The 13,299-nt window shown below is 39.2% G+C and overlaps 1 protein-coding gene across 4 annotated transcripts in view; it reads right to left on the bottom strand.

The window, feature by feature from the left end:
* SORT1 (sortilin 1) overlaps positions 1-13,299 on the bottom strand; it is a 91,532-nt gene that overhangs the window by 15,195 nt on the left and 63,038 nt on the right. For 2 of the 4 annotated variants that reach the window (XM_036916668.2, XM_036916666.2), the window contains exons 7-12: positions 11,049-11,098; positions 10,036-10,166; positions 7,204-7,348; positions 5,578-5,733; positions 4,266-4,372; positions 168-270 (exon numbers count right to left, since the gene is read on the bottom strand). In XM_036916668.2, the coding sequence (XP_036772563.2) occupies positions 168-270; positions 4,266-4,372; positions 5,578-5,733; positions 7,204-7,348; positions 10,036-10,166; positions 11,049-11,098 (692 nt within the window). The remainder of the gene's footprint in view (positions 1-167; positions 271-4,265; positions 4,373-5,577; positions 5,734-7,203; positions 7,349-10,035; positions 10,167-11,048; positions 11,099-13,299) is intronic. The other 2 variants (XM_057500560.1, XM_036916669.2) reach the window with 1 other exon arrangement.

Raw genomic sequence — 13,299 nt, 5'->3', positions numbered from 1 at the left:
TCTGACGGCAGTCTGTGAAGAGCCCAAAGTATCACTATCATGCAAGAATTTCTACAAAAGATGATAAATGCTATGTATGGTGGGTTTCTTAAAGGGCTCAAGGCTGTGACTGAGTTTCTGTGTGCTTAGCTACTTCTTCCCAGGGAGGTGAGGGCAGGGCTGCTTACCATGGGCAATGACTATGCCAACGGCATTAGGCTCAGAGAGTGGGGCCGCTGGAACATTGAGCTTCTGGGAGATGCTGTAGGAAGCATGAATATGAAGGCTGCACTGTGAAAAGAAAACAAAGCTACAATTAAAACCAAAAGTACAGTTTTTTACTCAGCTACAGGGCCTTCTAATAAAGCTTTGAACTTAGACCCAGAACTCAATAGGATACTTTTTTAAAAAATTATGGTAAAATACACATGCCATAAAATGTACCTTCTTAACCATTTTTAAGTGTATAGTTCAATGGTGCTAAGACATTCACACTGTTGTGCAACCACCACAACTCTCCATCTCTGGAACTTTTCATCCTGCATGACTAAAACTCTATACTCATTTAAACAGTAACTTCCCAGTACCTCCTTCCCAGCTCCAGGCAACCACCATTACTTTCTGTCTCTATGAATATGACCACTCTAGGCACCTCATAAAAGTAGAGTCATACAGTATTTGTCTTTTGGTGACTACCTATTCCACTTAGCATAATATACTTAAGGTTCATCCATGTAGTAGCATGTGTCAGAATTTCCTGCTTTTTAAAGACTGAGTATTATTCCTTTGTTATGTATACACCACTTTGTTTACCCATTCATCTGTCAATGGATGCCTGGGATGCTTCCACCAAAAAACTGTGGCTATTGAGAATAATGCTGCTTTGAACACAGGCTTGTGAATATCTCTTTGAGACTCTGCTTTCAGTTCTTTTGGATATATATCTAGAAGTGGAAATCCTAGATCATATGATAGTTCTACATCTAAATTTTTGAGGAACCACTAAAACCATTCAGACTTTATATATACATTAAGTGGCTATACCACTTTATATTCCCACCAACAGTGTACAAGGATCCCACTTTCTCCAAATCCTTGACACCACTTGTCATTTTTATAGTAGCCATGAACACCATGAGGTGTTCTCCTGCTGTGGTTCTGATGTACATTTCTCTCATAATTAGTGATGTCAAGCATCTTATTGGCCATTTGTATATTTTCTTTAGAGAAATGTCAAGTCCTTTGCGCATTATTAATTTGGGTTATTTTTTTGTTGTTGAGTGTAGCCCCAGGGGGACATTTTTGATTCTGAAATGCATTAGTGTCTTTGGGAGCAAATGATGCAATTATTTTCTCATGTGTTATCTGGCTTAGTTTATTTTATTCCTGAATTATACAAAGCCTCTGATAAATATTTAAAGTATGATTCCACACAAATAAACTTGATGAGCGCCTGACATATTTCAGATACTGTACGGGATGTGGTGGTGATTTGAAATAAGACCTGGTCCTGTCTTTAAGAAGTATTTGTCAGAAACTAGTTGAGGTATAAAGCAGAATGAAATTCAGTGCTTTAAAAGAGGTTCAAATTGGTTAAAATGTTAATTTTAAGTCATATATTTTACTGCAATTAAAAAGAGGTTCAAGCAAACAATTAATGAAATTAAAAGAAATGACTGGTTCTAACTGAGGATGGGCACTGAGGATGGGGAGAACTTCCACTAATCCTAATGAATCGGGGAAGGCAGGTCACACATAGCCTCCCCAGGAGTGACGTGGGTGAGGACACAGAGGTAGGGGTATGGGCAGGATGCTCAGGAAGCAGCACAGGACCGCAACAAGGCATGTGTCAGTGGTGAAATGGCAATGACAAGAGAGCCTGAGGGGAGGAGAGGACCTTCGTTCACCAGGTAAGAGGCACAGACTTTATTCACAGGCAAAGGGGACCCATGAAGAGGCACAGGACCATGAGTGGGGCAAGACAAGCAAACAGGCCGCTGTGCCTGTGTAGACTTCAGGTTGAGGAGGGCAGGTGCAAGGCCCCAGCAGCATGACCATAAAAAGGGAGCAAAAGGGACAGACAACAGCACATATGAGTATAGAGAAGGGAGAGAGCAAGCACTGGGGGTGGTGCAGGTTCACTTCATCTTACACTAAGACTCTTTTTTAAATATTTATTTATTTTTTATTAAGTTATCATTAATATACACTTTTGTAAAGGTTTCACATGAAAAACACTGTGGTTACTACATTCACCCATATTATCAAGTCCCCCCAACACCCCTTGCAGTCACTGTCTATCAGCATAGTAAGATGCCACAGAGTCACTATTTGTCTTCTCTGTGCTACACTGTCTTCCCGGTGACTCCCCCCCGATCATGTGTACTAATCATAATACTCCTCAATCCCCTCTCCCACCCCTCCCCTTTGGTAACCACTAGTCCCTTCTTGGAGTCTGTGAGTTCTGCTGCTATTTTTTTCCTTCAGTTTTGCTTCGTTCTTATACTCCACAAATGAGGGAAATCCTTTGGTATTTGTCTTTCTCCATCTGGCTTATTTCACTGAGCATAATACCCTCTAGCTCCATCCATGTTGTTGCAAATGGTAGGATCTGTTTCTTCTTATGGCTGAATAGTATTCTATTGTGTATATGAACCACATCTTCTTTATCCATTCACCTACTGATGAACACTTAGGTTGCTTCCATATCTTGGCTATTGTAAATAGTGCTGCAATAAACATAGAGGTGCATATGTCTTTTTGAGTCTGAGAAGTTGTATTCTTTGGGTAAATTCCAAGGAGTGGGATTCCCGGGTCAAATGGTATTTCTATTTTTAGTTTTTTGAGGAACCTCCACATTGCCTTCCACAATGGCTGAACTAATTTACACTCCCACCAACAGCGTAGGAGGGTTCCCCTTCCTCCGCATTCTCACCAGCATTTGTTGTTCCTTGTCTTTTGGATGGTGGCCATCCTAACTGGTGTGAGGTGGTATCTCATTGTGGTTTTAATTTGCATTTCTCTGATAATTAGTGATGCAGAGCATTTCATGTGCCTGTTGGCCATCTGAATTTGTTCTTTGGAGAAGTGTCTGTTCATATCCTTCACCCATTTTTTAATCAGGTTATTTGCCTTTTGGGTGTTGAGGCTTGTGAGTTCTTCATATATTTTAGATGTTAACCCCATGTTGGATATGTCATTTACAAATATATTCTCCCATACCGTAGGATGCCTTTTTGTTCTACTGATGGTGTCCTTTTAGTTTGATGTGGTCATTTGTTCATTTTTGCTTTTGTTTCCCTTGCCCAAGGAGATGTGTTCAGAAAAATGTTGCCCATGTTTATATTCAAAAGACTTTTGCCTATGTTATCTTTTAAGAGTTTTATGGTTTCATGACTTACATTTGGGTCTTTGATCCATTTCAAGTCTAGTTTTGTGTATGGGGTTAGACAGTAATCCAGTTTCATTCTCTTACTTGTAGCTGTCCAGTTTTGCCAACATCCGTTGTTGAAGAGACTCACATTAGGACTCTTAAAACAGAAAACCCAGCCTAGAACAGCAGAGTGCACACTGGCCACAGGGACTCTGAGGAGAGCTTGGAAACTACAACTGCACCTTTTTGAAGAAACTCCCAGTGTTACCCTAAGCTTCTCTCAAATTCTATGAGAGCCTGACACAAAGCTTGTCTCCCTTTTCTATTGCCTATCAAAACCTCTCACTCCTGGAATCTGGGATCTTCTGGAGCAACGCCTTTGTGTTTCTAGTTCTCAACCTCTCCTCAGAGGGACCAGCTCCTGCCCTCCCTTGCTCTTTGGGGTGGCACCCACACCCACGAGCTCTGAGAAGCCCAGGCAGAGGGGAAGAGAAGGCCATGTTCTCTTGCATTTGTTTCTGGCCAGCATAGCTTTGCCCTGCTCATGAATAACACAGCTTTTTGTAGAATTCTGAAAGTCTCATAGCTGCCATCCTGACTCCTAACTAATCACTGGCCCATTTTTCCATTCGGCTTCCATTCAGCAGTTTAGTAAACTAACACAAATTGTTAGTCTTCCATTTTGTTTTTCTTTAAAAGACAAAAAATCCAGAGTATTTTGGCCTTTCTCCACAGTTCCTATTTCCTACATTCTAAGTTAGTTTCATTACTTTCATTTCTAAACTTTCCACCTTTAGTTGTGGATCCTAATCAAGCATGAAACTTCCTTATCCAAATGAGCCTGGCATTGCTAAGAGCAGAATAAAACCTCTTCTTTGCTTCAAATACTTATGACAATCAGAATAAAACAAACCTCATTCTTATTTTTTGCTGTAGCATCGCATTCACTTTTTTCAGGCTTCCTAAGGTGCTTCCATCTTCCTCCTTGGTCAAAAGTGATCATAGTCTGGATAGAATTATCTGAATGGGAAAAGAAAGATATTAACCCTGACACACTGGAAGCACCCTATTAAATTCAGTTTATCATTGCTTAGCTCTCTCCTGAGACTAGGTAACACCATGATAACCCCGGAGTCCCACTATACCACCTGATTAACAGCTCGGTGTCAGTGAGTAACTGAGCAGCACTCTAAATATGGTATCTGAAGAAGGCTTCCCACCTGAACACACCCAAATAATTCCAGCAATCATCTAGACTAAAACTCTTGAAAAAAGATACCTTTTATTTCCTTATCAATGCAAACATAATGATGTACCTTCTCCTTGCTTGCTTGCCTTGGAAGTAAAATCTATCATGGGAAGGCATCCTAATCTCTACTCAGACAAGGCCATGATACCAGGTTTATTTTAGAGAATCTCAAGATTTGAATGAACATATGCACATAAGACTGAATTAATAATTCCTAATTTTTGTCTCTTTACTACCTCATATCCCCTCCCTCTTATATCTTTTTTTTCCTCATGTCTCTTCCCCATTCTCTATTTTCAATGGTAGAAACTGTTGCAGGCTGAAATTCAGAAATAACATGCTTTGAGTTTTCCAAGAAAAATCAAACAACAAAGTAAATGGAAGAAAACTCATTTATTCAACATTTACTGTGTGCCCACTACGTGAAAACTGTTGTAAGGCTTTGGGAAGGTATCAGTGAAGAAAACAAACAAAAAAGCTTTGTGAAATATATATTCTAGCAGGATGAGACTGACAAGCACTAGATGTTATAAATAGGTAAATTATCTAGCATGTTGGAAAATAAGTGCTATGGAAAAAGCTTGCACAGCTGAAGGGGACTGACAGCATGTGTGTGAGTGGGGGAGGACAGACTGAATTTAAAATCAGATTCAGGGCAGATCTCATTCAGAAAGGCAGGAGAAAAGCAGAAAGTGGCTCAAACTCAGGCTCATTCTTGTAGGCCTGAACTGTCCAATATAGAAGACTTATTTTATAAACTAAACAACATAGAACTAAAAAGTCTCTATTTTTACTTCCTGTTGCTTTGCTTTTTCTTAGTTCTATGTGCCAAACTTATTTAAAATACAGAGGCAGAATTTATTTGGAGAGGTGTGTTGGCAAGGCAAGCAACATTATTGGGAGGACAGCACCATCAGTCTCCCAAAGCCTCAACTCCCAACATGCCCAGATGAAGGACAGCAGCGCCAAGACTCACCTTCTGAGAGCACACTTGTCATGTAGACCCCACGGAGGGAGGTTACATTGGTAAAGTCTGTCTCGCCACCTGTGGTGGTGTAGAGATGTCGGTCCAATGACTTGGAATACACAATGCCTCGATCATCTGAGGTAAAGATTGTGCCAAAGCCAGTATCTGAAATAGACAAACAGAAACACTAAGTCTTGAGAGAGAACAGAGAGAAAATAGTTTAACCATACACATGACTGGCTGACTGCACACATCAGCCAACTGTTTCTCTTCATGTAGACAAAGACTTGAGAATTAATCAAGGCTTGGTACTTAAGATAAATTTCATGTCCATCTTCAATTCTAGTACCCAGTTCAGTGACTGGATTATGGTAGATGCCGAGTTTGTTGAATCAATTAACCAGATGCTACAGAGAAGCTCTTCCCAGATACATTTTGGTGGCAAAGGTACTGCATTTAGATTCCTATCTTATGCATGTCTGAATCTTTTTTTTAATTAAGGTATCATCGATATACACTTTTATGAAGGTTTCACAAGAAAAACAATGTGGTTATTACATTCCCCCTTATTACTGAATCCCCCACCATACCCCACTGCAGTTACTGTCCATCAGTGTAGTAAGATGCCACAGAGTCCTTATTTGTCTTCTCTGAGCCACACTGTCTTCCTCATGACCCCACACACACCATGTGCACGAGTCATGATACCCCACAATCCCCTTCTCCCTCCCTCCCCACCCGCCTTCCCCCATCCCTCCCCTTTGGTAACCACTAGTCCCTTCTTGGAGTCTGTGAGTCTGTTGCTTTTTGTTTCTTCAGTTTTGCTTTGTTGTTATACTCCACAAATGAGGGAAATCATTTGGTATTTGTCTTTCTTTGCCTGACTTACTTCACTGAGCATAATACCCTCTAGCTCCATCCATGTTGTTGCAAATGGTAGGACTTGTTTCTTTCTTATGGCTGAATAGTATTCCACTGTGTATATGTACCATATCTTCTTTATCTATTCATCTACTGATGGACACTTAAGTTGCTTCCATATCTTGGCTATTGTAAATAGTGCTGAGATAAACATAGGGGTGCATATGTCTTTTTGAATCTGAGAAGTTGTTTCCTTTGGGGCATCTCTAAATCTTTATACTCTAGAACAATGCTTTTCAAACTATCTGTGCTAAAAGAAATTTAAAATTTTCCATTATGTAACAAACCAAGGCTTTTGTAAAATATATAATCACTAGAAAAATGAAATACAAAAGAAAATACAATCAACTTTTTAATGATTAGATTCAATGGATAGAAAATTACTTTGTCAAACAACTGTAAGAGTTTCTCACAGCTTGCTTTTGCTTTCTGCACTTACTTGGTAACAAAGAGTTTACAAGTCAGTACTAGTCCTCTGACCATTCTTTGAGCAGCATTGCTGTAGAACACTTAGAAACACACATAAACCAATTAAAGAGTGCCAAAACAAGTTACCTCTTTAACAGGGGCTACATATGATTTCTAAGACAGAGTATTCAGTAGGACACTAATAAATTACTAGAGGTAAGAGGAAGAATCAACAGATAAGAAAGAAAGCTACTCAAAGTAGGGCCCTAAAGCTTAAATCTCTGCATTCAAGGGTGGGCCACTTACCTCCAGGTTCATCTACATGCATGAACACCATGTCTTCATTAGCTGCTAGAATAGAATAGAATTGTTCCTGCCCCACAGAGGGGAGTTGGGCCATGCTCCATGTGTCCCCTTGATCTGTTGACACATGAATCCTTCTTGTTGTATCCTGGAAAAAACGCCAATATTTATCTTTTTAATTTTCCACAAAGATGCCATGTGCAGGAACATGGAGAGGGACATAATTACTAATTGTAAGCATCATTATCCATTTCGTCACTGGGTACAGTTGTTATAAATGAAAGGTCCCAGTACTAATTACCAAAGCAGTTTCTGACCTCTACCAAAGTTCCAGGCAATGAAATAGCTCATTCTGCTGTAAGTAGGGCTGTCTTGGCTTCCTCTTTGGCTTCTTCATTCTGATAGGGCCCTGTGAGACACTATCCTCCCAACCTCTGGCATTCCAATTTCCTTCAACACAACTAAAGGTTTGATGGGACCAACATTAGTTCAGTTTTATAGCATATGCTTGCTCAGATAATTTTTAAAATGATGTTTGCTGCACAAAAGTTTGGTGTCTTTGGGATGGTCATGGCATAATCCAAAGAATTAGATACTTAAGGGTCTAAAAATTGGAGGTGAAATCCATGTTTGGGAGAACACAAGAGAAGTCAAGATGTGACATGTCTCCTCTTTAAGGAAGTCTCTTGGAACTGCCATAATGAAGGGAATGTGTACAAGCTGGGAAGACACCAAGGAGAGTCAAAAATTAATATAAGGAAGTTGATCAAGGAATATTTAGCCATTTAAAGGATCTGTTAAGGAGACAATTAACACCTACTCTCTGATAAATAGTTTAAGATAGCTATTAGACAGGGCATGAGAATTAGTCTCAGGGCCTCCTTCTGTTAAATATTCCTTAAAGTTCAGTGACAAGTATGTTTACTATTTTCCTAAGTCACACCTCGATGTTTACTTCCAATCTTACTTTCATTGTTATAGGTGGAAACTAGACTCCAAAAGCACATCGAATTTTAATTTTATAGACAGTAACTGTGTAGTGTAGGAGGCTACACCTGGAAACTGACAGTCTGATTTCCACCAGAGTTCTATCTCTGGGTGACCTTAGCCAAGTTGCTCAATTTCCTCAAATAAAAATTGAGGTATCAGTGTTAGCTCATAGGGTTGTTGGGAGGATTATTACAAAATTGCATGAGGGAGTTATGTGTAGTTACTGTGTCTATTTCTCCATCTCTAATTCTCTCTGAACCTACTCTAATTAGTATTTTAATGTCACTGACACAGCTTTCATCATGGTTACCAACAACCTCTACTTTGCTAATTCTAGTAGATAATTCTCATAACTCATCTAACTTAAATCTAAGTTTAACACAGCTGACCACTTCCTTCTTGAAACACATTTTTCACTTGGTTTTCACAACATCATACTGTCCTGTTACCCTACCTCACTGGCCCCTCCTTCTTGTCTTCTTTGCTGGATTCTCCATCTTTTTCCAACCTTTAAGTGTTGGGGTGCTTCAGGGCATGCTCAGTCCTCCCACCTCTTCTCTACCTACTCATTCCTCTAGAAGACAGCATCTAGTCATACAGCTTTAAATACCATATAATTTTGGGAGATTCATATACCCAAATGCTTAGTTGACATTTCTACTTAGCTAGAACTAATAAGCATCTCATATCCGAAACTGGATTCTTGATTTTTCCTCTCACAAATGTGCTTCTCCTGCAATCTTTGCCATCTCAGTAAATGGCACCACCATTCACTCAGTTGTTCAGGCTGAAGAGTCTCTTCTGGGTTCCTTTCATTTTCTCACAATTCATATCTAATCCTTCAGCAAATCCTATTGGCAATATGTTAAAAAATACAGCCACAATCTAACCACTTCTCTTATCCCCTGTTAATAGCCTGGTCCAACCTGCCATCTCTCTCAATACTGTAATGGCCTCCCAGCTGCTCTTGCTGCTTCTGTCCCTGCCCCAGATAGGCTATCTACACATACCTATTCGGTTGAAAGAGAATCCAGATTATGCCATTCCTCTGCTCACAATCCTTTCACAACTTCCCAGCACATGAAGAATAGAAGCCAAGGTCTTCATTATAATCTATAAAGACTCTGTATGATCTGGCCACTGGCTTTCCCTCTTCAGACCACCGTTCTCTGTGCTCCAGCCATGCGGCTCTTCTCACTTCTCTTCAATATTTCAAGCATGCTCCAATCTGAGTGTCTTTCTAATTCCTCTTTCCTTAGACTAGATGTCTACAAAGCTATACTCTCCCTTCAGCAGGTCTCCCAGAGCGCAGCTAAAATGCCCTACCTAAAACAGCATTGCACCAAGTCCTGTCACTTTCTAGGTCCTTACTCTGCCTTAGATTTCTTCACAGCGTCAATCATTACCTGATAGTATATCTTATCTATTAGCTTAGTATCTATCTCCCTAATTGAATTTAAGCTCCGAAAGCAGGACTTTTATCTGTTTTACTCACTGCTATATTCCTGGGACCCAGGATAGTACCTATTATACAGTAGGTACTCAATTAATATTACCTACTTCTATTATCACTGGATAATGAGCAAGTAGACTGCATTTTTCAGATATCCATGTCTGAGCAAAGACCAAACACTGGGTCTACATTTCCCAAAACATAACAGCTGAAGTACAAAGTAGCCAAAAAGAGTCAATCAGCTTATAAAAAGGATCACCCCTAAATCTTACAGTGATATTAAATATTGCAAAAAGGCAAGAGAGAAACTGTCAGTACAAGTAGTAAAAGGGATCTATATGAGGCATATCTACAGAAATATCAGAATCCAAAGAGAAGAGGTGAACTCTCACCTTATTGGCCATCACAGAGGCAAAAAGGAAACGTCCCCCAAGACCAAAGGAGTAGATTTTCACACCAATTGTTTTGAAGCTTTTCCCCAAGTCTGAAGTTCTCCATAATTCCAGTGCCCCAAGGTCAGCTTCTTAAACAAGACAAAGTATTAGTTAAAAGTTCACTTACTGGTGAGCTTCTAGTTCAAAACACCTAGTTTAGAATTGTTAATTTTATTGCTAAATAATTTTTAAGCCTATGCATGTTAATCAAGTGACAATATAAAATAATATGGCATTAAACACAGAAAATTCACATTTGGGTTTTACTTTTATACATGTGAGCTTTTACAATGGACAGATAGTTTACTTAATTCCAATACAGTACTACATAAAAACACCCCAGCCAGAACATTCTGCTTTACTTTCTTCACGACACATATACTTGTTTGAAACTCTTAGTCTATGTTAAGTTGTCTTATTTGAGAGTTTTGGTTTTCTTGCTGATGATCCAATGTCCCCACTTGAATTTAAGCTCCATGAGAGCCCACTTTGGTGTGTCTTATTCTCTCCATCCTTGGAACAGTGTTTAGCATATTATTGCAGGTGCTCAAATGAATGAATGAATAAATGAAATGTGTATGTTGAATGAGTAAATGAAAAGATTATGCTTTTTGCTTTGAAACTGTGCCAATGATTGGAAAGCCAATGGTTTCCAACACAAACACAATCAATGCTCTTTTGCAGAAATCACTATACATTTCAATTTATTATTGTTTGTAGCCTAATATTTACTTTGCGTAAATACATTGCTAAAATTAAGTATACTGTCTCTGTGTATAAACAGCATCTTTATTTCATCTAGGCACAGTAATTTGGTTGTACTTTCAAGATTTTAAAAATCATTAATAGCTATCTTTAGCTTTTGAAATTACAGGAGAATGGAAGGCTCTTTGATGTTTCTCTCTCTTCTAACCCAGAATATTCTACCGTGGACCACAGGACACTCTTTTCTGGGATTAAAATATACTTACTGCAGGAGCCATTCACATAGGTGGTAAAGAAGATGGTGTTTTCTGATCCCCTACAACGAGGCAAACACAGGGAAAAGACATGGCTCAAGACTGCTAATGGACTGTGTCAACCTTAGTCACAAAGTGCCAAGCAAGTCTAGTAAGTTTCATCCCTAAGTACCAGCTTTCTTAGATGCTGTGAATCCGACTTCACAGCCTCTATGGTCAAGGTTCCCACAGCCTGACTCCAGGCATCTTCCCCAGTCCTCTACTTATGTGACCTCTTCCAGCTGGTCAGACTGGTCTACTTACCTCTCTCCCAATCTGTCTCTTGCATTTGCTCACACTGTTTTCCTTCTTAAAATGCTTTTCTCCCATGTAACCAAATCTTACCTTCACAATCTTCAGGTTCCAGCTTAAAATCTAGCTTTTCCAAGAAGCTTTCCCTGTCACTAAAACTGGAAGACTTCTTTGCTGCAAACTTCTGAAGCAGGGGTTCTCAAGTAGGGGTGATTTTGCTCCCCTATGGGTATGTTTTGTTGTCAGAACTGAGGTATGTGAAGTCGTTTCAACTCTTTATTGGGCAGAGGCCATGGATGCTGCCAAACATCTTACCATGGACAGGATAACTTCTACAGCAAAGAATTATTTGCTCCAAAACTGTTACCCTTAAGGTTGGGAAACTGTTCTATATCATTCTATATAAGCTACTTGGCACTCTTTTGTCCCTAGTTAAATATTTTAATCACATATGTATGCCTAATCTCTCTGACTACATTACTGGGTTCTTCTGAGGGCAGGTACTCAGTTTTTTGCTGTACTGTTTCCCCTCAGAACCTGGTTCAATGTTTTGCATGAGCTAAATAATTTAGTTCTTTATCTCAAATAGACAACTAGGTCAGAGGGTGAATTATTTAAATTCTAACTTGGAAAAGGAGTTTGCAGGAAGCTAGATTCAGACACTGATAGTACTTACAGATTAGCACCAACAGAAGGTGCTGAGTCTGAGCATGTTCTTTCAGGACTAAAGGCTGTAAATTACTAGAAATCAAAGTTCTCAAAGGTGACTGAACAGCTGTCAGTGTGCCAGTTATCTCATATTTAGAGACTCATCAAAGAAATGTTACAAAAGTAAGGAATCTTGTATAGGATTCAAAATAAAATACATTTCAAAATAACTTTAGTTTTAAAGATAAGTTACCTGTTTGTTTCTTTTAGCTTTACTGAAATATAATTGACAATAAAATTGTAAGATATTTAAAATGTATGATGCGGTGATTTGATATTCTTATGTATTGAGGAGTTTTAATGATCAAAATTGCTATAGCATTGAACATATCCTCCATAGTTTAGGTCCATTAGGAGTGAAACAGTTTGTTAACTTAGTTACTTGAAAAATTATTCCTTCCTGATAAGACCATGTAAGGTACAAACACAATTCATAAAAATACATAAAGTAAAAGCCAGTATACCATAGCGGTACTGTAAAAACCTCATTTAACCAGATTTTTTCTGGAGAAGACTCACTTAAATAAAGCAACTTTTTTTATATTTTAGTAGACATATTTGGCAATGTCTCTATCACATGTTTGCCTGACTTCCTAAATAGAGGACATTAAATATTAAACTCTTGGGATTATGGGTCCTAAATAGAGGACATTAAATATTAAAGCCTTGGGATTATGGGTCACCATCATGAACATGAACCATATGAAATTATAACACAGTGTTCCCATGAGAAGTTGCTGAGGTATGTGTGCTATCTTGATCTAGCACTAAATAATTCCATCCTGTTATGTTTGGTTTTTGCCTGCTATTACAGCTCTTCTGCTTCCATGCAGCTCTCTGGCATAGGATTCTCATGCCAGTACGTGCACACTGTTAGACTCATATACCTCACCTCTGGCAGCAATCTGCTATCAACTGGGAAACAAGATTAACAAGTTTGCTGAAATGAATCAAAGAGAGAGAAGGAAGAGGCTTAAACAAGGATCTAGCCTAATCAGAATTTTAGAGGTATGCAGGCTCTTAATTCAATTCTTGCTCAACAATCCCCCAAGTGCTCCAAACAAATCTATCACAAAAGGAAAAAAACTAAAGCCCAGAGAGGTTAAGCCCGTGACTAGCAGCATAGCCTGGTTAGAACAAAGACAGGTTGACTCCCAAGTAACAGCCCCTCCACTATATCATCTTCAATGCAGAACCTGGGAGACCCCATGCAGGGAAGTGAATGAGTCTTGGTGCATGGACAGTGTGACACTGGCAGCCTGGA

The sequence above is a fragment of the Manis pentadactyla genome, chromosome 4, assembly GCF_030020395.1.
Source record: "Manis pentadactyla isolate mManPen7 chromosome 4, mManPen7.hap1, whole genome shotgun sequence".
Lineage (NCBI taxonomy): Eukaryota > Metazoa > Chordata > Mammalia > Pholidota > Manidae > Manis > Manis pentadactyla.
This window is presented reverse-complemented; position numbering and strand designations above follow the sequence as displayed.